Here is a 25,363-nt window from a genome sequence, read left to right on the forward strand (position 1 = left end):
ACCTCTTCTTTACACTGTTAAAACCTTTAGTTCTCTCAGGACAGGGACTTGAAAGGAATTCAGTGATTTACATATACATATTAATCAATTAAAACCTTCTAACTAATTAAAGGTTCAACAGCATCTTAGGTTTGTTTAATACATCCTCATCAGTGATGTGATCCTTTCATATTTTACTTCTGTGTTCTGTGTGCATCTCTCTCACTTCACCTGACTAAGGGCCTACGCTCCAAAAGCTTGTGATTTCAAATAAACCTTTTGGACCATAACCCAATGTTGTGTGATTCCTGAGCTTGTCCACCCCTATCCAACACTGGCACCTCCACATCACTTAAACTGCACAGGAAGATAAAACTATCAGCTCATACTTTCCCAGGTTTGGCTGATGTGAGACAGAGAATCACTTCTCATTTGAACCCCTGAGTGTAGCTAACCCCGAACTTGGGAAGGTTTGTCAGGACCTGCCCCACTGTAACTGACACAGCATCAGCTGCAGTTCAGTAGACAGCAGTCTCAGCACAGAACTGACTGGGTGTGGGTTCAAGTCCCACTCCCACAGCTTAGATGATAAAGTTCAGACAGACCCATACTTGCAGTGCAATTCTGAACGTCGACATAATTAATGTTGTTGCTGGAGCAAGACATTAAACAGAGGCCCTGATGCGATGAGAGAGCTAACGGAATGATTCTCAAGAAGAGCTGGGCAGATCTAACTCAGTGAACACTTTTCTTTCATCCAACATCAGTAAAAGAGATTCCACATCCCATAGCCTGTGGGATCCTGCTGTGCATGGTTGGCTGCATGCCCCTGAATGTGCTTTTGGGTGACCTGACAGTGTGAAAGGCAATCTCAGCCTTTAGTTCTAAATTAAATGCTCACAAAAAAACTGCAAATACTTGCCATCAGTCAAGGGCACATGGAGTTATAAAAACAGCTCTGTGCAAGAAGATGGTTTTGTACACAGGAGATTAAGGAGCTAGGAATGGAAAATCAAAACAAGTCCAGTTGGTTCAGCTTGGATCTGTTCTGTGCACAGACTGTTCACCTCCCTTTTGCTTATGGCTGCCTGCCAAGCTCTCTCTGCTCTCCAGTCTGTTGTGCCCACTGACCTATATTGGCTCCGAGGCTAGCAATGCTCCAGCTTGTAAAAATTAGCATCTTTGTGTTCTCATGCCACAGTATCTCTGGAAACTTTCACTAACACAAAACCCTCTGACATTCCTGCACTTCTCTGATTTGAGCCTGAAATCCCCAATCTTAATCATGGACCTGCCCTCAATTGCCTGGGACCTAAGCTTTGGAATTCTTTCTCCTTTCTTCTCACTAACTCTCAGTCTTCCTTCTTTAAGATGCTCCTTAGGCCTTAAGTGTTTGACCCAGTCTGTAGCCCTGTGCCAAATAGTGTCTGGAATGGACCACCCAGCAACTATAAATATACAAGCTCGTGTTGTTCAAAAAAATAACTGCAGATGCTGTAAATGTGAAGCAAAGACAGAGACTGCTGGAGAAACTCAGCAGGTCTGGCAGCATCTGTGAAGAGAAAGCAGGGTTAACATTTCAAGTTCAGTGACCCTTCATTAGAACTACTGCTGATATTGAGAACGAAAACAGGGGGAAGTCAATCCTACTCTGAACTAGAAACACTTTACTTATACCTCAAAACATTGACTCCAGGAACCAAATGGAGCAGGAATATACTGTTCAACTCTGTGGGCCTCTCCAGTCCTTTTTATAAACTTGGCAACAGATTTGTTTTAGGAAGATCCCAAAGTAGCAATTGGTGCTTGTGTAGAAAGATAACCAGTGAATGTCTCGATGCCTGCAGCTAAATCTGCCAAATGGATTAATTACTTTGTCAATCAACAGCTTTACCTTTGGAGAACTGGGGGGAATTCCTTCTTAACAAAGACAGTGACAGAGAGAGCAGCCAGAACATTTAATTTTAACTTGGCTGGATCCTTGGACAAACTGTCCAAGCAAACACTGCCAACCTATTGAAAGGATTTATTTTATTAAACTCGAATAAATCATTTCAACAGCTATTACCTGATGTTCACTGTCAGTTCAGATCGCAGTTTTCAATAAGAGACATGAAGCATCAAACACTCAGGAAAACAAGGGTTGTAAAAGGTAGGTTAGAATGGGAAAGGCTTGGAAATGTTTAAACTTGCTGTTCTTGTGATAAAAATGGGAACTTATATCACGTGACCACCATGATCAACACAAAGAAACTCCACACATTCTTCACAAGGCAGCATCAAGCTGCGCAAGACTTCAACAGCCATTTTACACAAAGCAAGATCCCACAAACTTGGCAACTCACGGATATTCAGTGAGGTCAGTGTTTAACATAATTTTGGTCAGACTCAAACACTGATCCAAACCTTCGAAATAATCCATTGCCGTGATGTACACACACGTCACAAAGCAGACATGAGCCAGGTTTAATATCAAATCTCACAGGCAACTGTAGCACTCCCTCAGCACTGACCCTCCGACAGTGCGGCACTCCCTCAGCACTGACCCTCCGACAGTGCGGCACTCCCTCAGCACTGACCCTCCGACAGTGCGGCGCTCCCTCAGCACTGACCCTCCGACAGTGCGGCGCTCCCTCAGTACTGACCCTCTGACAGTGCGGCACTCCCTCAGCACTGACCCTCCGACAGTGCGGCGCTCCTTCAGTACTGACCCTCCGACAGTGCGGCACTCCTTCAGTACTGACCCTCCGACAGTGCGGCGCTCCCTCAGCACTGACCCTCCGACAGTGCGGCACTCCTTCAGTACTGACCCTCTGACAGTGCGGCACTCCCTCAGTACTGACCCTCCGACAGTGCGGCACTCCCTCAGTACTGACCCTCTGACAGTGCGACACTCCCTCAGTACTGACCCTCCGACAGTGCGGCACTCCCTCAGTACTGACCCTCTGACAGTGCGGCACTCCCTCAGCACTGACCCTCTGACAGTGCGGCACTCCCTCAGTACTGACCCTCTGACAGTGCGACACTCCCTCAGTACTGACCCTCCGACAGTGCGGCACTCCCTCAGTACTGACCCTCTGACAGTGCGGCGCTCCCTCAGCACTGACCCTCCGACAGTGCGGCACTCCCTCAGTACTGACCCTCTGACAGTGCGGCACTCCCTCAGTACTGACCCTCCGACAGTGCGGCGCTCCCTCAGCACTGACCCTCCAACAGCGCGGCACTCCCTCAGCACTGACCCTCCAACAGTGCGGGACTCCCTCAGCACTGACCCTCCGACAGTGCGGCACTCCCTCAGTACTGACCCTCTGACAGTGCAGCACTCCCTCAGCACTGACCCTCCGACAGTGCAGTGCACCCTCAGCACTGACCCTCCGACAGTGCGGCACTCCCTCAGCACTGACCCTCCCACAGTACCCCCTCCCTCAGCACTGATCTTCCCACAGTGCGGCGCTCCCTCAGCACTGACCCTCCAACAGTGCCCACTCCCTCAGCACTGACCCTCCGACAATGCGCCGCTCCCTCAGCACTGACCCTCCAACAGTGCGGCACTCCCTCAGCACTGACCCTGTGACAGTGCGGCACTCCCTCGGCACTGGCCCTCCGACAGTGCGGCACTCCCTCAGCACTGACCCTCCGACACTGCAGCATTCCCTCAGCGCTGATCCTCCGACAATGCGGCGCTCCCTCAGCACTGATCCTCCGACAGTGCGGCATTCCCTCAGCACTGACCCTCCGACAGTGCAGCACTCCCTCAGCACTGACCCTCTGACAGTGCGCGCTCCCTCAACACTGACCCTCTGACAGTGCGGCACTCCCTCAGCACTGACCCTCCGACAGTGCCCACTCCCTCAGTACTGACCTTCCGACAGTGTGGCGCTCCCTCAGCAATGCCCTGTGAAAGGTTACCACAGTCTGACTGTATCATCGGGCTGTTATCTGACTGGAGGGAGACAATCGGGGGTGAGTTTAACCTGATGGTCACCACAGGTTTCCTCAGCTGGCATAGGAACTGAACCCACACTATTGGCTCCACCCTGTTTCGTAAACCAGTTGTCCAGCCCAGTGAGCTAACGAAGCCCCTCAAACTATGTGGCATTGTTTGTCAGAGTATGGTGGAGTGCTTACTTGTACATGAAGGGGGCGACAGTGGCAGTGTTGGGGTGGCTGTGTTGCTGTTGAGGTTGAGGGAGCTGCACGATGACATTGCCTGGCACTTGCTCACTGTTGGCCACTCCAGGAGCTGGCGTAGCGGCAGTGCTGAGGGAGGGCGGTGGTGAGGAGGCCAGGGTGCCACCTTTGCCCTCTAAGGAGGTGATGCTGCTTGAGCTGGAAGCTTTGCCATTGGCCTGAGATTTCTGCAATGCCTGGCTCGAGCTCCCCTTGGCACTCCTGGGCTTCTCAGCTTCCTTCGTCAATGTGGCTCCAGGCACTGATCCCGACTTTCCGGTGGGTAACTTGGATCCTGGTTTGGGAATCCCACTGGAAGCGGGGATCTCCTTTTTGGCTGCTGCAGGTTTCCCTCCCTTTGGGATTAAGCTGGCGATTTTCGAACTCTTCCTAGGCACCTCACTCGCCTTTTCCTCCTTACACTTCACTCCTTTGCTCTTCTCCTTTTCGTCTTTCTCTTTGGCTGGAGGTGAGGCCTTCTTATTGCCTCCGGACTTGCTTCCCGTCCTTTGGGCCATTCCCTTGGACTGTGTCTTGGGACTGCTGGCCGTAGAACCCCCTCCCCCAACCTCACCACACTCCAAGGGAGGGCCTTCATCCCTCGAAGCCTCAGTAACTCCAGAACCCGGGCAGACTGGTGGCCTGGACGACATCCTGTTGTTGATCAGTTTGAACTTCTCCAGCATGGACTTCTGCCCATTGGAGGGGGCCTTGGAAGAGTCGGCCACGGTGCCTCGGACCCTGTCGTTGGAGGCAGTGGGAGAAGTGGCAGGACTGGGCACCTTCACACTGAGCATGGACGACGTGGCAGCGTGCTTGACGTTCATCGATTTACTGCGCCAAGGTTTACCACTGCCAGGGGAGGGGATGGCAGAAGCTGCGTACTGCCCTGTACCGGGGGCCGGGGGAAAATTCCCATTCATGGCCGAAGGTAATGGAGGATTCTTGGATGGCTCTGAAAAGAAAGGAAAATGAAAGGCAAAATGTCAAGAAATGTTCAGCCGCTCCTGACTCGAAACAGACGCATTAGACACAATCAAAGCCGAGATCCAGCGATCTTTGACTTTGTTGGATCAGGTATCAAAGAAACCAAACAGAGATTTACATTAATATAACACCCCAAGATGTCACAAAACACTGGGCTGTCGAAGAATTACTTTGACACGAACTTATAGAGTCATTCAGCACAGCAACAGACCCTGCAATCCAACTGGTCCGTGCTGACCATGCTCCCCAACTAAACTAACAAAAATCTCAAAACTTCCGATGGTTGTGAAAAATGCTTTACAGAGGCAAGTCTCTCTTTTTCCTTTTGGTCCAACAGCATCATCTTTGATTTGTAGATTCTTCACATGGGGATCATTGGCTGGGCCAGTATTTATTGCCCCTTTATTGCCACCTTACTAAACCCTGAGAAGGCGGCTGTGAGTCACTCTTTTTTTAATGCAGCTGAGTGTCGCAAGTGTGGATGAGGCTCAATCACATCGCTGTGGGCCTGGAGTCACATATTGGCCACTCTGCCTGACGGCAGCAGTTTTTCTCCCTGAAGGACATTAATGAACCAGATGATTTTATTTTAATTTAATAACAATCTAGCATTTATGTTGTCACCATTACTGGGAATAGGTTTTAATTACAGGTTTATTCAATAAATTGCATTTCACTCTCCCAGATTCTGAGGTGTTTTTAACATGTGCTCCTGGACTATTAGCCCAGATCTCTGGAAAACTAGCACACTGTCATAGCCACTAGCTTCCCCCTGAATGCATTTGAGGAAAAGATCTTACTCCATAAAGAAACGTGGAGACAATGGGAATAGCATCACTGCACTATAAGGATTGTGGAAACTGTGAAGATCAAGGGGTGGAAGTAGCCAAATGTCCAGTGGGCAGAACTGGATGACGACAGTCATTGGAGGAAAAAAGAGATATCAGAACTCTGGGGAATATTTGACTTAACCAATTAAGGAGCAGAGAATGAGCCAATCATGGCTGCTAGGATAGATTGATTTGATAACAATGTGGAGAGCTACTGGCAGGAGGCTTGTCGAATTTAGAGATAACAAAGTGTAGAGCTGGATGAACATAGCTTTTGTGCTCCTGAGATGCTGCTTGGCCTGCAGTGTTCATCCAGCTCCACACTTTGTCATCTCGGATTCTCCAGCATCGGCAGTTCCTACGATCTCTTGTCAAATTTAGATTTTCCCAAGGCAAATTGATTCACCAACGTGTTCATAAGCATCACAGAAGAACATCACAGAAACAGTGAAGTTACATTAAGCATGAGCCCAGATTTTTGAAGAAAACTTATTAATTTACTGAGGTATAACCTTATCAGGAGAGAGGCTGAACTATTGAAAAGCTCAAAGCTCTCCTGAAATGAAGCCTAATCAGTACCTCATTCCCCCGACTGAGTCTCACTGTGCACTAATCCAACCAAATCTCCCCTTGACCAGCAGATTTCTAAAAAAGACAATTAAATAGTGGATATAAAAATTAAACTTTCAGTAAATGGAAATATCAAAGATGCTGGCAGAAAAAAATGCACCAGTTCACAACTTTGGCGAGAGAAGAATCATTCTTTACGCAGAGAGTTGTGGGAGCATGGAATGCGTTGCCAGCAGCAGTTGTGGAAGCAAGGTCATTGGGGTCATTTAAGAGACTGCTGGACATGTATATGGTCACAGAAATTTGAGGGTGCATACATGAGGATCAATGGTCGGCACAACATTGTGGGCTGAAGGGCCTGTTCTGTGCTGTACTGTTCTATGTTCTATGTTCTATGTTCTATTCCTGATTCTCTCATCCTGAGTATCCCAAATTTCCCACAAAACATCATTAATTTGAACTGCTGGATCCTAAACTCTGGAACTCCCTCCCTGTAGCACTCACCTCACAAGTTCACCTGCTGCAAGATCCCCTTTAAAACCTCATTTTTTCACAAACCTATGACCTGTGTCTGTTTTCTTATGGAGCACAGTGTCAAATCTTGTCTCATTGATGTTGCTGTTAGGAGCTTTGCAATACTGTGCTATACTGAGGGTACCATGTAGCTGCAGGTTTGGGTTGGTGCTTCCAATGGGATGTTAAAACTGGAAGATAAAGCAGCAAATTCTCCTGCAGAACTGTGAAAAACCTGAAGGTGGAAATTATAGCAAAATGCTCATGTCAGAAGGATTCAAATTCATGGGTTGAATGAGCTGCAATCTGACTGATAGAACAGCTGAAAATAATTATTTCACTGAGATGAAGACAGAAGTTTAGAAATGATATTAAGGAGCATACATGTGGTAAAGAGGGTGCTCAGTTTGAGAGAAAGTTGGGAGACTGAGGGAGATGGTAGGGGAGAGATGGAGGGAGGACATAGATATCTGATGCTGTTAGATTTGAAGGGAGGCTTATCTTTAATGGTGCAAGTCAGAAATCACACAACTCCAGGTTATAGTCAAAAGATTTCTTTGAAATCATAGTCTTTTGGAGGACTGCTGCCATTGGTTCACCTGATGAAGGAGCAGTACTCCAAAAGCTTGTGATTTCAAATAAACCTGTTGGACTATAACCCAGTGTCATGTGATTTCTGACCTTGCCCACCCCAGTCCAACACCGGCACCTCCATAATAGGGGGTATTAGGTCAATGTACAAAAACAGAAGCTGCTGGAAAAGCTCAGCAGGTCTGGCAGCATCTGTGGAGGAGAAAGCAGAGTTAACGTTTCGGGTCCGGTGACCCTTCCTCAGAACTCTTCTGGTTTTTATTAGGTCACTGTAACTGGATAGTATATGCAAATCAATCCTCTCCCCCCACACCCCCCCACGTCTCCAGGTTACCCTATCAGGGACATGGGTTCAAATCTCACCACAGCAGCTGGTGAAATTGGAATTCAGTGAAAATCTGGAATAAAAAGATGGTCTAATGGTGATGGTTTAATCATTTTTGATTGTCATTAAAGACCCACTGGGTTCACGAATGCCGTTTCTGGCAGGGAATCAGCCACGTTACCCAGCCTGACCTCTATTTGACTCACAGTGATGCAGCTGGCTCCACCTGATGTTAATGAGATAAATGTAGGTCTAGCCTGTAGGGCCACGGCCCAGGAATAAATAAAAATAAGATCAAAGCAGTTACAAAAGTTCTCTGATGAAGGGTCTAGGCCCGAAATGTCAGCTTTTGTGCTCCTGAGATGCTGCTGGGCCTGCTGCGTTCATCCAGCTTCACACTTTATTATCTTGGATTCTCCAGCATCTGCAGTTCCCATTATCTCAGTTACAAATGGAGATGTCATTCCGGAAATGTTCTCCCTCTTGAGCATTCCTGTTCCGTTATAGTCAGCAGATAGTTCTGGAATCCATAAGACCATAAGAAATAGGAACAGGAGTAGGCCATTCAGCTCCTCAAGCCTGCTCTGACATTCAGTCCTCTTCTAAAACCTCTCTGCCTCCCGACCTCTTTGTCTCTCTCTGATCCTTTTAAAAGCCAGTTATAGAGTCATAGCGGTGTATAGCATGGAATCAGACCCTTCTATCCATCTTGTCTATGCTGACCAGGTTTCCTACACTGACCTGGTCCCATTTGCCAGCTTTTGGCCCATATCCCTGTAAACCCTTCCTATCCATGTTCCCATCCAGATGCCTTTTAATGTTGTGTTAGTACCAGCCTCCACCTCTTCCTCTGGCCGCTCATTCCATACACGCACCACCCTCTGGAGTGATTAAATTTCCCCTCAGGTCCCCTTTAAGTCTTTTAATTCTTTGGGCTAAGCCTTTGACCACCTGCACCTCTTACGTTGCTGTTGTGGAGAGTGTTTGACAACACTGCAGTGAAATGTTCCATTGCATAGAAATGGCAGGTTGTTGTTGTTAGGAATACTAAAACAGGCTAAAGTTAGGGGCATAAACTATACCTATTGAATGTGCCCCTAAACCCCGAACATCTGTATCCAGGTTGTTCCCTGAAACCAACAGCGCTTTCCAAAACCAAGGACTGTGAAATTGAATGGGTCCTGATGTGTTCCCCAAGCTGTCATGTGCAGTTTAGAGTAAAGGGCCAATGCTCAAAGATGTAAATATTCAGCTACATCAGTCGTGTTGCTGTGATGTAGAATTAGAAATGATAAAATAAATCATCACCCTATAATGTTCTTGATGCTGTAAACTGCTCTGACGGAGAAAAATTTATCTCATCCAAATCTCATGACACAAGAACGCATGGTAACAGTGAGTGAGAGACCCAGCAACAGGAGAGGGCACAGGTACAACATCACCAAAAGAAACCAGGAGCTGAGAAGCAGTCAACAACATGGTGATATTGAAAGAAAACCAAAACTCCAATGAAGGGAAGCCACGGTACGGACCCAGCTCTACTAGAATCTTCTGAGCAGATAAAAGACCCACAAAAAACTGCAAAGTGGTAGGACTGGTGCAGGAGATGCACTCGATACAGGAACACATCAGAGTTAGCAGCCAAATAAAGTTTGGACCAGGGTCAGTCTTCTACTGTATGCCCTGCTTTGGCAGATGGTGTTTTAACAAGTTAGCGTGTCAATGATGTCGATGTCAGCAGAACTTTCAACCCGATTCCAGCAAAATATTGTCAGACAGACAGCAACCTTTAATAGACAGAGACAAACGCCCAGCCAGATCAGACTTTCAACAAGCAGAGACCCACTCCTTTTAACAGGTACCTGTGAATACAGGGCATTATATGATGACAAGACTAGAGATCAGATTACAATTGGAGTTTTGAGAACTGTAATCAGGTTTCTTACAGTCTGGGGAAGGTCTGTCATCAGCAAAAGAAGTGAAATTAGCGAGTCGAGTTGGTTTCAGGAGTGAGAACGATTTTTGAGTTCGAGGCAGTACAGGGGTTTAATGGAGGAAAGCTACTCAGCACGGGACAAATAGCTGGCCACAAAAATGGAAGTGTGTTAGCACAGAAGCCAGTGAAATGCAACAGAAGGGCAGCAGGCAGTACTACATGGAGCTCTAACTCTGGGCAAAATAGACAGCATTGGCAAAAGACTGTCCTGCCAAAATGCAACAGGTCCATCATAGACAAAGGATCTTAACCTCAAAACTGGATGTACAGGAACAATATCCAAGAGACTGTAAAGCCAAGTAGCAGTGAAATCAAAACTGAAAGAACTGCGGATGCTGTAAATCAGGAACAAATACAGAACTTGCTGGAAAACCTCAGCAGGTCTGGCAGCATGTGAAGGAAAAAGATCAGAGTTAATGTTTCGGGTCCGGTGACCCTTCCTCAGCACGACGGAATAAAGTTCTAAGGTGGATGGAATGCTAACAAAGGAGTAAATGGTCACCCAAACAAATGCTGATCTTGACACTGGGGAAGACCCATCAGCTCTCTCAGATACAGTAAAAAAAAAGTTGGATCAAGAAATATTCCATTTTTGTCATTATCTGACTCTGGGGGCCAGGGGGTATCAAAGTCTGGAATAGAAAATAGCTGACCATGTAGCCAATGACAATTATCAGAAAACAATCTCAGGTCCATGATGACCTTTAGGGAGGTTTGGCCTACATGTGACTCCAGGCACACAGCCATGGGTCTACTCTGCCCTCTGAAATGGCTGAGCAAGGCACTCAGTTCAAGGGCACCAAAGGAAGGACCACAGACAAGCTGACAACTTTTAACAGACAACTCAGTCAAACGTAAAACACCTGCTGAATGTCCGAAAACTTACCCAGGGTTTTTCAGAATTTAAAAAGTGCTTCATGGAGCAGGAGAGCTTTCACTGACCTGTGGCAAACTTATAAGGTTGAAGGAACAAAACTGAATGAGCAAAGACGTAGAGCAGCTCAGGGAAACTGAAGACAGCACATTGAGGGCAGATGTCAAAGCTCTTGCCCTGATTACAGCAGGGACAGACAAATCTTGCTTTCGGAGAAAGTGAAACATTGAGACTGAGCCAATGCTTCATCTAAATGATCTCACCATTGACCATGCTGTCAACGGGGAGTGCAGGGGCGGTGCCCAGATCCAAAACCCAAAGGCCCAAACAGAATTTGGGGGAGATCTTACAAATGTAAATAAAGAGAGAATTCAATGGAGTCAGCAGATTTAGTTATCACATTTAAAAAGCATTTGGAGAGATACATGAATAGGAAAAGGTTGGAGGGACATGGGCCAAATGCAGGCAAATGGGCCTAGAATAGTTTGGGAGAACTAGGAGGAGACAGACTGAAGGGTCTTTTTCTGTGCTGTATGACTCTAGAAATCCCTTCGAGCTTGCTCCTCCTTTCAATATGATCATGGCTGATCTGATTTTAACCTCTGCTCTACATTCCTGCACATCCCCAATAATCTTTTATCCCCTCAGATATCAAAAATTTCTTTACCTCTGTCTTCAAAACATTTAAAGATCCTACATCCACTGCCTTTTGAGGAAGGGATTTTGAAAGACTCACAACCCTCTGAGAGAAAAAAAAGTCCTCATCTCTACTTTAAATGGGTTGGCCCTCAGTTCTAGATTCTCCCACAAGAGGAAACGTCTTTTCCACATCCAACTGGTCGAATCCCCTCAGGATTTTGTATGTTTTATTTCAGTCACTTCTGACTCTTCTAAAATTCCTGAGGCTGGGTCTGTCTAGCCTTCCAGCATAAAGCAATTTCCTATTCCAGGGACGGTAGGAACTGCAGATGCTGGATAATCTGACATAGCAAGGTGTAGAGCTGGATGAACACAGTCGGCCAAGCAGCCTCAGAGCCTAGTCCCTTCTTCAGAATTCAAAAATTTCTGAAGAAGGGTCTAGGCCTGAAGCGTCAGCCTTCCTGTTACACTGATGCTGCTTGGCCTGCTGTGTCCATCCAGCTCTGCACCTTGTTATCTCTTGCTATTCCAGGGATTAGTTTAGTAAATTTGCCATGAACTGCTTCCAACACATTAACATCCATCCATAATGACAGTGACCAGTACTGGAAACAGTACTCCAGAATCTGCCTCACCAATACCCTATAGAACTGAAGCATAGCCTCCCTACCCTTGCATCCAATTCCCCTACAATGAACATAACATTTGATGAGATTCTCGTATTTCTTGCTGTGTGACAAAGTTAAAGCAGAGGTTCATTTTCATCAAGTACAATCCTAACTCCCGCTTCCACTGGATGAAGTATCAAAACTCTTAACAACAATCATCGCACCATTTGGATATTAGGCCAATGATAATCAGCTCAGAGAGACTGGGGAGAGTGTGGATGACATTCTAATTCATGGCTCACCCACAGCTGAACATAATGGAATGTCAAGAGCAGGAATGTGAGTTCTCACCATATTACCGTAAGACCATAAGAAAAGGAACAGGAGTAGGCTATTCGGCCCCTCGAGTCTACTCCATCATACAATAGGATCCTGGCTGATCCAACGTTCCTCACATTCACTTTCCTGCCCTTTCCCCGTAATCCTTGATTTCCTGGCTGATCACGAATCTATCTCAGCTTTAAATACACAGGGGGATTCTGCACCCACAACTCTCTGTGGCAAGGAGTTCCAAAGCCTCGCAACCCTCTGGGAGAAGAAATTCCTCCTCATCTCAGTCTTAAATCGGTTCCTCCTTTATTCTGAGACTGTGCCCTCTGGTCCGAGACTCTCCCATGAGGGGAAACACCCTCTCAGCATTTACCCTGTCACGGTCCTCAAGAATCCTATATATTTCAAAGAGGTCACCTCTCATCCCTCTAAACTCCAGTGAGTAGAGTCCCAACCTGTTTAGTCCTTGCTTATAAGGTAATCCCTCCACACCAGGGATCATTCTAGTGAACTGTCTCTGAACTGTCTCCGATGAAATGATATCTTTCCTTAAGTAAGGGATCAAAACTGCCTCACAGCCTACTATCAAAGCCTTGGGACCTACAGACCATGTGATAAAAAGTCATAGCAGAGCCTCAGAAGGCCAGGGCTATCAAAGAGTTTCCATCACCCAGAAACATCACTGAACTTCACAAACAAAAACAGAAGTTGCTGGAAAAGCTCAGCAGGTCTGGCAGCATCTGTGAAGGGAAACAACAGAGTTAATGTTCCGGGTGGGGTGACCCTTCCTCAGAACTACAGGGGCTTCTGGGAACAGTCAGCTAAGTAAGAACATTTTCACCAAATCTTGCACAAATAATTGAGCCATTGCAACAACTCTTCAGACAGGCTCCATCCTGGTGGCGGTATAAATGTCAGCAGAAGTCCTTTTGGAAAGGAAAGGAAATGTGCATCTTTCGTGAGACTGTCTCCTTGTGTAGAAACCAAACTACCAAAAATAATAGCAGCTGGTGCTTCCCCAGGTTGGCAAGGGGCAGGGCTATTCCAGTTCTAAAATGGTGGGAAAGGTTAGCCAAGCTCCAGATCTCAAAGAGAAATGAAACAAGAGGATGTTATGGCCGAAACTGAGGCACTAACGGCTACGTGGGGCGTACAAAAAGTGTTCCGATCACATCCCAGAGTTTGAAGTTCATGATAGAAACACACCACGAGCCACTGGTAATAAACACAAAATATTGAAGACGTCCATCATCTGAAAGAAACACAGAAATTGCTGGAGAAACTCAGCAGGTCAGACAGCATCTGTGGAGAGAGAAACAGAATTAATGCTTTCAGCCTGGTATAACCCTGGAGGACCAAGAAAACGTGGCTCGGAGCACAAGGCTGACATATAACTTTCCGATTAAAGTTATTGAGATACAACACTGCAACAGAACACACTTAGGGAAAGTATCATAACACAACAGGTGCTTTATCAAGAGTTCCAGTTGAATAACCAGGGCACAAGGACAAGAGAATTTTTGAAGAAGTAAAGGGTTTTACATCATTGACAGGTTCAGAAAATCGATGAAGTTGTGAAAATTCATTCACACAAATGTGTAGCAGGAGAATGGAAAATGAACCTGAAACATAAAAACCTGAGTTTCATTGAGAGAAAAACCATTCTTAGAATGGACCAGCTGTACAGACATCCCGCTCGAGAATAGGAACAAAGAGATGACAGGTTCTTATGATTAAACAAGATTAACTGATTACAATTAAAATCTTGGTAAGTACAGATCCAGAATCATCTCCAGAGGAATTATGAATGAGATCAGGGAGATCGATGAAACCAGCAGAATGTTTACCCATGAGAAACATACTTATGGAGAAACTTAGAAGGAAGTAAATATTGAATAAAGTTACTGCCTTGGGAGATATCACACAAAGGATTAACACACAAATATGCAAATAGTAAAGAACATCAGTAATTAGATAAGAGATCATATGATGGAGAGATACCGAAGAGAGACATTACTGTGTAATCCTCATCCTAAACCGTAAATAATTCGTAGAAAACTGAATGATCAATAATCGTATAAAGGTCTTAGGTTCCAGTGACCTCTCTTAACCAACATAGAGCCCCCAAGACACTCCACAATAACAGGACAGGATGCCTGGTGTAAGACTGTATCCCAAAACAGCAAGGAATGCACAAATAGATCACTTTTATTAAGAATAATGGCTAATGACAGAATCGTCCAAGCAGAAAATCACCAATCTTCTAGATGGAAAGAGTTGATACGCTGAAGTGGAGTTCCACCTCATCATCGGTCATTAAAGCTTCTCTATATCATTCCACTAAAAGAACCAGAGGTGGTGACATTAGTTCTCACCAGGCTTGCACTGATCAATGAATTAGCAATAGAACTCTAAGCCACCCACTAAATCCCATTAGGCTCTTAGAACATTGGTGTAGAGCAGTGCAGTACTGGGCCTGGCTGAATGTGACAGAGCATCAGCAGTTTTTGTGTTTCCGATCAAACCCGATTCAGCGCACAAGGCTGGTGTGAGCAGGATATGATTAAAACTGAGTTTGAAAAAAGTCTACATAATTTAAAGCACAAAGATCTTGGAGGTTGGGTGTCCAGAGGAGCTGACAGACTTAGGAAGGGGGCTAGGCAACAATGGAATGGGAAAAGAAGGATGTGAGTTTTAAAATGAAGACTTTCCTTGACCAGGAGCCAATGTGGGTCACTCAGCACTGGGGAATGGGACACATGATGAGGGAAGAAACAAAGTCAGAAGTCACATTACACCTGGTTATAGTCCAATGGGTTTATTTGAAATTATAAGCTTTTTGAGCGCTACTCCTTCATCAGGTGAAGTCTTGGCCCAATATGTGACTTCTGGCATTGTCCACCTCGGACCAACACAGCACATCCACATCACAGGCAGCAGGGTTTTTGGATGTGAGTTTGCTCGCTGAGCTGGAAGGTTAGTTTTCAGACGTTTCGTCATCATTCTAGGTAACATCAGTGAGCCTCCGACGAAGCGCTGGTGTTATGTCCCGCTTTCTATTTATATGGTTAGGTTTCCTTGGGTTGGTGATGTCATTTCCTGTGTTGGTGATGTCATTTCCAGTTCTTTTTCTCAGGGGATGGTAGATTGGCTCCAAATCAATGTGTTTGTTGATGGAGTTCCGGTCGGAATGCCATGCTTCTAGGAATTCTCGTGCGTGTCTCTGTTTGGCTTGTCCTAGGATGGATGTGTTGTCCCAATCAAAGTGGTGTCCTTCCTCATCTGTATGTAAGGATACGAGTGATAGTGGGTCATGTCGTTTTGTGGCTAGTTGATGTTCATGTATCCTGGTGGCTAGCTTTCTGCCAGTTTGTCCAATGTAGTGTTTGTCACAGTTCTTGCAAGGTATTTTGTGGATGATGTTCGTTTTATTTGTTGTCTGTATCGGGTCTTTTAAGTTCATTAGCTGCTGTTTTAGTGTGTTGGTGGGTTTGTGGGCTACCCTGATGCCAAGAGGTCCGAGTAGTCTGGCAGTCATTTCGGAAATGTCTTTGATGTAGGGGAGAGTGGTTATGGTTTCTGGGCCCGTTTTGTCTGTTTGTTTGGGTTTATTGCTGAGAAATCGGCGGACTGTGTTCATAGGGTACCCGTTCTTTTTGAATACGCTGTATAGGTGATTTTCCTCTGCTCTGCGTAGTTCCTCTGTGCTGCAGTGTGTGGTGGCTCGTTGGAATAATGTTCTAATGCAGCTTCGTTTGTGGGTGTTGGGATGGTTGCTCCTGTAGTTCAGTATTTGGTCCGTATGTGTTGTTTTCCTGTAGACGCTGGTTTGAAGTTCCCCATTGGCTGTTCGCTCTACTGTGACATCTAGGAATGGCAGTTTGTTGCTGTTTTCCTCCTCTTTTGTGAATGTTATGCCAGTAAAGGGTATTATTGATGGTCTTGAAGGTTTCCTCTAATTTGTTTTGTTTAGTGATGACAAAGGTGTCATCCACGTAGCGGACCTAAAGTTTGGGTTAGTTGATTGGCAGAGCTGTTTGTTCCAGTCTCTGCGGAGGAATGGGATTGTGGGAGATATAGCAGTTTGGATCAGAAATTGGCTTGCTGAAAGAAGACAGAGGGCAGTAGTTGATGGGAAATGTTCATCCTGGAAACCAGTTACTAGTGGTGTACCGCAAGGGTCAGTGTTGGATCCACTGCTGTTTGTCATTTTTATAAATGACCTGGATGAGGGCGTAGAAGGATGGGTTAGTAAATTTGCAGACAACACTAAGGTCGGTGGAGTTGGGGACAGTGACGAAGGATGCTGTAGGTTGCAGAGAGACATAGATAAGCTGCAGAGCTGGGCTGAGAGGTGGCAAATGCAGTTTAATGCAGACAAGTGTGAGGTGATCCACTTTGGTAGGAATAACCAGAAGGCAAAGTACAGGGCTAATGGTAAGATTCTTAGTAGCGTAGATGGGCAGAGAGATCTCGGTGTCCATGTACACAGATCCTTGAAAGTTGCCACCCAGGTTGACTGGGCTGTTAAGAAGGCATACAGTGTTTTAGCTTTTATTAATAGAGGGATCGAGTTCCGGAACCAAGAGGTTATGGTGAAGCTGTACAAAACTCTGGTGCGGCCGCACGTGGAGTTCTGGTCACCGCATTATAAAAAGGATGTGGAAGCTTTGGAAAGGGTGCAGAGGAGATTTACTAGGATGTTGCCTGGTATGGAGGGAAGGTCTTACAAGGAATGGCTGAGGGACTTGAGGCTGTTTTCATTAGAGAGAAGAAGGTTGAGAGGTGACTTAATTGAAACATATAAAATAATCAGAGGGTTAGATAGGGTGGAGAGGGAGAGCCTTTTTCCTAGGATGGTGACGGCGAGCACGAGGGGGCATAGCTTTAAGTCGAGGGGTGAAAGATATAGGACAGATGTCAGAGGTAGTTTCTTTACTCAGAGAGTAGTGAGGGAATGGAACGCTTTGCCTGCAACGGTAGTAGATTTGCCAACTTTAGGCACATTTAAGTCGTCATTGGACAAGCATATGGACGTACATGGAATAGTGTAGGTTAGATGGGCTTGAGATCGGTATGACAGGTCAGCACAACGTCAAGGGCCGAAGGGCCTGTACTGTGCTGTAATGTTCTATGTTTCACACTGTGCAGCAATATAAGTTGTGTTCACCACTATCCGGATGCTGCTGGCAAGATATTCTGTATATCAAGCAAATGAATCATGTGGTATATGAATTTTAGTGCTGCTGTGATGCCAGAAGGGCCTGTACTGTGCTGTAATGTTCTATGTTCTATTACTGCCTCTGCTAAGAACCCTGATATCAGAGATCCCATGGGTGTACCGTTGGTTTGTCTGTAGGTTTTGTTATTGATTCCTCCGATTCCTCAGCAATAAACCCAAACAAACAGACAAAACAAGCTCAGAAGCCATAACCACTCTCCCCTACATCAAAGACATTTCCAAAATGACTGCCAGACTACTCGCACCTCTTGGCATCAGGGTAGCCCACAAACCCACTAACACACTAAAACAGCAGCTAATGAACTTAAAAGACCCTATACAGACAACAAATAAAACGAACGTCATCTATAAAATACCTTGCAAGAACTGTGACAAACACTACATTGGACAAACTGGCAGAAAGCTAGCCACCAGGATACATGAACATCAACGAGCCACAAAACGACATGACCCACTATCACTCGTATCCTTACATACAGATAAGGAAGGACACCACTTTGATTGGGACAACACATTCATCCTAGGACAAGCCAAACAGAGACACGCACGAGAATTCCTAGAAGCATGGCATTCCAACCGGAACTCCATCAACAAACACATCGATTTGGAGCCAATCTACCACCTGCTGAGAAAAAGAACAGGAAATGACATCACCAACACAGGAAATTACATCACCAACCCAAGGAAACCTAACCATATAAATAGAAAGCGGGACATTACCGCAGCGCTTCGTCGCAGGCTCACTGATGATGTTACCTAGAATGGTGACGAAACGTCTGAAAACTAACCTTCCAGCTCAGCGAGCAAACTCACATCCAGAACCTCAACCTGAGCTACAAATCTTCTCAAAACTCGCTAGCAGGGTTTTTGCTCTGTATGTGTGTGTGTGTGTGTGTGCGTGTGTGTCGGTGTGTGTGCGTGTGTGTAGGTGGGTGTGGGTGTGAATGTGAATATGTGCTTGTGACCAGAAGGATCACCGGACCCAAAACGTTAACTCTTTTCTCCTGCACAGATGCTGCCAGACCTGCTGAGATTTTCCAGCAGCTTTGTTTTTTGTTCTTGATTTACAGCATCTGCAGTTCTTTTGGTTTTATTCACATTCCCTCAGAGCTGTGCTGGGAGTGTTCGCATGGATTACATGCTCATTTATCTGGATGGTCCGTGATCCCAGAACCTTCTGACGCAGAAGCGAGAGCACTAGTTCCTGAGGGATCTACAAGCTGGGAGGAAGAATTTACTGAAAGAAAGCTGGAACCCATTTGAGGCCCCTTTCTGTTCCATACCATTCTGCTTTCATACCCACAATGATTCAACATCATTGAGCAGATTGTCATTGGCATTTAATCAATGAAACGTCACCCAGTTTGCTCCGAGACCACATTGAAAGAGAATTAGTGCCTACATTCTAATCATTCTCCCCTTCAAACCCAATCACAATCAGATACTGCGTCCAGCCGACTGCCAATTCTTCAACTTGGGACCATTTGAAGTGCAGGGCAGGAATACAGAGGCCGGGACTGAGGAGAGGTTGGTGGGGTTTTTGGGGTTGGGGGGGGGAGGCGCGATGTTGCTATTTGAGCAAGTCTGGAAAGGTGGTGGAACAACTCAGAAAGGTATTTTCAAAGCCACAAACAACCTGGGGTCTATGAATACAGGCATGCAATCCAAAAACAAGACAGTTATGATGAAGTTTATTTAAAAACTCGTCCTGTCTCAACTGGAAATTTTGTCCAATTCTGGTACCTCAGTTCAGGATTGGTTCTGGGGACAGTTGGTGGGCTCCGGGTATATTGTTAATGGGCTGGTAAACCAGGACCCCGATCTGAGGCAGGTCTGCCTGGATCCTGTATGACCGTTGGTAACATCTGAATTCAATTAGTAAATCTGGAATTAAAAGCTAACTTAATGTGGGCCACAACACCATTGTTGGAAGAGCCATCTGCAGCATTCTCTTTTTTCTCAGAGGGTCATAAATCTTTGGAATTCTCCATCCCCCTCAGGGGTTTGGGAGTTCAGTATTCGACGCTGTTTAAAGTAGACATTGTCACATTTCTAAATACCAAGAATGTGAATGGGCATAGCAATATGTGTAGAAAAAAACAATTGACATGGGTTATCATATGGAATAATGAATGGGCTGAGTTGTCTACTCCTGCAGCCTGGTCTACATGTGACCCCTAGCCTACAGTCAGGTGATCGATTCTTAAATGTCGAAGATCAGCAGCAGCATTTCATACAGACAGGGCTTAGTGCTCCCACATCCAACTAATCAGATCAAAACTCTACAGAGATAATGGGAACTGCAGATGCTGGAGAATCCGAGATAACAAAGTGTGGAGCTGGATGAACACAGCAGGCCAAGCAGCATCAGAGGAGCAGGAAAGGCTGACGTTTTGGGCCTAGACCCTTCTTCAGAAATGAAGGAGGGGGAAAAGGGTTTCAAAATAAATAGGGAGACAGAAGGGGAGGCGGATTGAAGATGGATAGAGGAGAAACATCAGCTTTCCTGCTTCTTTGATGCTGCTTGGCCAGCTGTGTTCATCCAGCTCCACACCTTGTTATCTCAAAACTCTACAGTCTTGCCATATCCAGTCAAACAGTGAACAGGGGCTTGGGAACTATATGAGAGAAACTGGAATGTTTTGAAACGATTTGGGCATTTTCTGGATTGACAAGGGTAAACCATGTGATTTCTTGAAAATGAAGCAACCAGTTTCAACTATGCTGCGGCTCACCTGCTGTTTACTGATAATCAGGTAACCATGCAGTAAACAGCTAAGGAAAGTGGATGTGAAATGGAGTTTATTGCCTTAATTACTGGAAAACCTGCAGGGTCCTCTATGCAATTGTTACCTGGCAACCCTTTCTGATCTTAGATTTCTGCTTTACAGACCCAAAGGTCAGTATAGAAAACAACATTACTCTCCTAACATTCCTGTTTCTTGGGAGAAGTTCCTGGGGAACTGAGAGAGTTTACAAATACCATTATTTTTATCTCCTGAGTAAAACCTAAAGGATAGATTGTGATCAATCAAATTTAAGTTGGTTGGAATCAGAATTAGATATCTACCATCACTCCATGGCTGTGTGTGTGTGTGCGATTGAGTGTGTGTGTAAGTGTCAGTGGGTGTGAGTGTGAAAGTGTGTGTGTGAGTGTGTGTGCAGGTGGGTGTGGGTGTGAATGTGTGTGTGTGTGTGTGTGTGTGTGTGTGTGTGTGTGTGTGTGTGTGAGTGAACACAAGAACTAGGAGCAGGAGTGGGCCATTCAGCCCCTTGAGTCTGCCCCAACATTCAATACTATCATGGCTGATCTCATTCTCAGCTCAAGTGAGTGGCCTATTCTTGTATCTTGTTTACAAGAAACTGGGAGCTGGATGTATTCTCCACCGAACAGGGGAAGGTAAGGAGAGTTTTGATGGGTATGTTTGGTGTTCAGATGGAGAAGGACCAACAGCCAAAGGACACTGATTCAAGGTCATAGCAAAAGTTGCACAGTCAGCATGAGGAAAACCCCTGCTGAGTGAGCCGCTGGGCTCTACAATGTGCTTTTGATTGGCCAGATGAAGCTGATTCAATAACTTTTAGAAAGGAATATAGAGGGCACAAGTTGGCTGCCACGATTAAAGGGAAGCCAATTTAAGACTGAGATGTGGAAGAATTTTGTCTCTTCAATGGTTGTGTGTTTTTGGATAACCTTGCCACAGAGAGCTGTGGGGGGAGAGTCCTTGTATACACTTAAAGCTGAGATAGCTAGATTTTTGATCAACTGGGGGATTAAGGGTTATGGAGAAAGAGCAGGAAAGTAGAAGTGAGGAGTGTCAGATCAGCCATGATCCTATTGAAGGGAGGTGCAGCCTTGATGGGCCGAACAGCCTACTCCTGTTCCTATTTCTTATGGTTTTGAGGATAAATAATTGTAAAGGAAAGATATTGAGCATGAATAAGAAACAGCTGGGGGTGTGGGATTATTTGGTGAGCCAGTACAGGCACTATGGATTGAACAGGCTCCTCCTAAACTGTTTGAGTCTATACTTTAGATTAACCTGTCTTTGGTAAGCCAGCAATTCTCATTCATCTCCATGGAATGAAGATTACACCATGTGGGTTACAAATGATGCTTCAAAATGTAAAACGAGCCACAAAATCCTATAACTGCTTTGAGAGTTGGTCTCATAATAAGCTATTAACTTGAGAAAATAAAAATGATGCTACAAAGTGTTTCTCTCTGAAATGCCAGGCACAGGATCATCGTTTGGATACCCTGGCACTGCGCCACACAGCTGTGACCATGAATGACATTGTGGAATCAATCTCTGTTTCAGGTTTGAACAAATTCCCAGAATTACTATAAACTCAAAACTGAATCAAATCTTTGGCATTTTCTGGGCAGCCAAATGCAACAGGAATAAAAATATAACCAATGGAGTTGGATTTGACTCAACTCAGAGACTTCCCAGGAGGAAATGTTGTGAATGCAAACCATGTGAAATCTAAGCTTTTACATACCTGCAGCCCAACAACCGTTCACAATCTCTGTTCTTCTGTCATTCCATCCTTTTGTATGCCATTCCCCCAGCCCAGGTCCATGGTCTCACTTTTGGCTGAGTCTTTAGCACATGAAGCCTTACCAGAATTCTCAACTTAAACTTTTGGCGTTTTTCTTCTCCTACCTCCTTAACAAAGCCTGTCCTGTCCTGTCCTGACAAGTCTCCCCCTTTGATCCAGCACCCATATGGAAAATACAGCTCAAAAGAGCCCAGCAAAAGTTGCAAATTAACATCCTGGTGTGCTGGAGCTCTGCTTTGGCGTCTATGACAAGAGTCAGAGCATTATTCTTCTTCACAAGTTTTTATAGAATCCCTGCAGTGTGAAAATAGGCCCTTTGGCCAAACAAGTCCACATTGACTCTCACTGCATCCCACTCAGACCCATCCCCCTACAACCCACCTAACCTACACATCACTCCACACTATGGACAATTTTTCATGGCCAATTCATCTAGCCCGAACATGAATCATAGAATCATAGAATCCCTACAGTTTGGAAACAGGTCCTTCGGCCAACAAATCCACACTGACTCTCAATGCATCCCACCCAGACCAATCATCCTACAGATGATACTAAGATTGGTGGAGTAGCAGATAGTCAGAGAATGCAGCAGAATATAGATAGATTGGAGAGTTGGGCAGATAAATGGCAGATGGAGCTCAATCCAGGCAAATGCGTGGTGATGAATATTGGAAGATCCAATTCAAGAGCAAACTATAGGGTAAATGGAAAAGCCCAGGGGAAGACTGATGTACAGAGAGATCTGGATGTTCAGGTCCATTGTATTCTGAAGGTGACAACGCAGGTCAATAGGGTGGTCAAGAAGGCATATGGCATGATTTCCTTCATTGGACGGGGTATTCAGTACAAGAGTTGGCAGGTCATGTTGCAGTTGTATAGGACTTTGGTTCGGCCACATTTGGAGTACTGTGTAGGTTCTGGTCATCACATTACCAAAAGGATGTGGATGCTTTGGAGAGGGTGCAGAGGAGGTTCACCAGGATGTTGCCTGGTATGGAGGGTACTAGCTATGAAGAGAGGTTGAGTAGATTAGGATTATTTATATTAGAAAGATGGAGGTTGAGGGGGGACCTGATTGAGGTTGACAAATCATGAGGGGTATAGACAAGGTGGATAGTAAGAAGCTTTTTCCCAGATGGGGAACTCAATTATGAGGGGTCACGATTTCAGGGTCAGGCGGAAAAAGTTTAAGGGAGATATGTGTGGAAAGTTCTTTACGCAGAGGGTGGTGGGCATCTGGAATGTGATAGAGGTGGGCTCAATAGTGTCATTTAAGATGTAGCTAGACAGACACATGAATGGGCAGGGAGCGTAGGGATACAGATCCTTGGAAAATAGGCAACAGGTTTAGATAGAGGGTCTGGATCAGCACAGGCTTGGAGGGCCAAAGGGCCTGTTCCTGTGCTGAAATTTTCTTTGTACAATCCACTTAATCTGCACATCCCTCGACACTATGGGTAATTTAGCATGGCCAATCCACCCTAACCTGCACATCTTTGGACTGTGGGAGGAAACTGGAGCACCCGGAGGAAACGCACGCAGACACGGGGAGAATGTGCAAACTCCACACAGACAGTCACCCGAGGGTAGAATTGAACCTGGGAACCTGGAACTGTGAGGCTGCAGTGCAAACCACTGAGCCACCGTGCCATCCCAGTTTTATGGCATTTTCAAGAGTTGATTCGTTCAGTTCACTAAACAGCTGGTTTGTGATGCAGAGTGATATCAACAGCATGGGTTCAGTTCCTGCACCGGCTGAGGACTTTCTTTTCAATCTGTGCTGACCCTCGGGTTAAACCCCACCAGTAAATAAGAGAGCAACCCTCCGGCCTGGAATGTCTATAGCAACTCTACCTTCCTGAGTTTTCCTTCCTGGTGTGCATTTGTTTGCCACATGATGTGCCATTTGGAATGCCTTTGGGATGGTGCTACATAAATGCATATTGTCTTTGTCTCCTTATCCCTCCTGCTTTGACACTCACTCTCACTGCTGGTCCCTGCTGGGACAATTGAGCTGGGATTGTCACGTGTGCAGCAAGATGGGACAAACTCAGGGGCTGCCTCTCGGCAGCTGGGGGGAGGAAGGCCATCACAATATCACTGGACAATAATCCACATTCTTCGTTAAAAGTCTATCATTAAAACCTCGCCAAATGGAAACTAGTGCCAACTGCCAAAGAAACCCATCTGGGTCACTAATGTTCCTTAGGGAAGGAAAATGCCATCCTTCCCTGGTCTAGCCTACATGTGACTCCAGACCCACAGCAATTGGGTTGACTCTAGACTGCTTCATAGGCAATTACGGATGGGCAATAAATGCTGCCTGGCCAGTGATGCCCTTGTCCCATGAATGAATAACAAACTCCCTCAGCATCTGCCCACATTCACCAGTTACCACCTGCCAGCGCAGAGACATTATCTGAAGTCCTCCTGAAAAGGAAGGCAGAATGCGGGCCGGGGAGTAACTGTGGAATGACTACTGATCCAGGACATTTTATGAGAAATTTATGATGAAGCGAGAGTAATATCATGAACAAACCCAATCTTATCCTGCTGAACCGCCATTCTGATAATATTCTTTCACAAGTCTGATGGGGGCATCATTGGAATTTATTGCCCATCCCTAATTGTCCAGAAAGTAATTAAGAGTCATCATATTGCAGTGGGACTGGAATCACATATCGAGCAGGCCAGGATGGCAGCTTCCTTCCCTAACAGCCATTCAGAAGGTTGTGTAGCCATGTTGTGCAGCAATGATAGATATGATGACATTCCCTTCCATTGCAGCTCCTCTTAGAACCCAACTGTGGGCATTGATTTGCATTCCGGTACAGTACACAGTGAAAAAAGACTCGATAATTATTCCTCATTGCATTTCCATTTTTGGAACACTGTAAATAAATCTATTAAGCAAAACGCCATTAACTGGAGAGATAGACTTCCCACAGAATGTTGATCTTTTCAATCTTCACCACCCTTCCCTTCTCCTTATCTTTGTATTATCAGTGATTTTTTTCTTCCTCCTCCCACCTGCAAAACGTTTGACACCAAGGTAAATATTTCTTTTCTCACCTCATCTAAATATCAGGAGTTTGGAGATTTGTGACCAAGCAGATGAAGCGTGGATGCTGAGCTTGGGT

The 25,363-nt window shown here is 45.5% G+C and overlaps 1 protein-coding gene across 3 annotated transcripts in view; it reads right to left on the minus strand.

Annotated features, from left to right (window-relative positions):
• nav3 (neuron navigator 3) overlaps positions 1-25,363 on the minus strand; it is an 824,703-nt gene that overhangs the window by 241,477 nt on the left and 557,863 nt on the right. For all 3 annotated transcript variants that reach the window (XM_059652602.1, XM_059652603.1, XM_059652604.1), the window contains one exon: positions 4,108-5,104. In XM_059652602.1, coding sequence (XP_059508585.1) covers positions 4,108-5,104 — 997 coding nt within the window. The remainder of the gene's footprint in view (positions 1-4,107; positions 5,105-25,363) is intronic.

The sequence above is a fragment of the Stegostoma tigrinum genome, chromosome 18, assembly GCF_030684315.1.
Source record: "Stegostoma tigrinum isolate sSteTig4 chromosome 18, sSteTig4.hap1, whole genome shotgun sequence".
In the NCBI taxonomy this organism is placed as follows: Eukaryota; Metazoa; Chordata; class Chondrichthyes; order Orectolobiformes; family Stegostomatidae; genus Stegostoma; species Stegostoma tigrinum.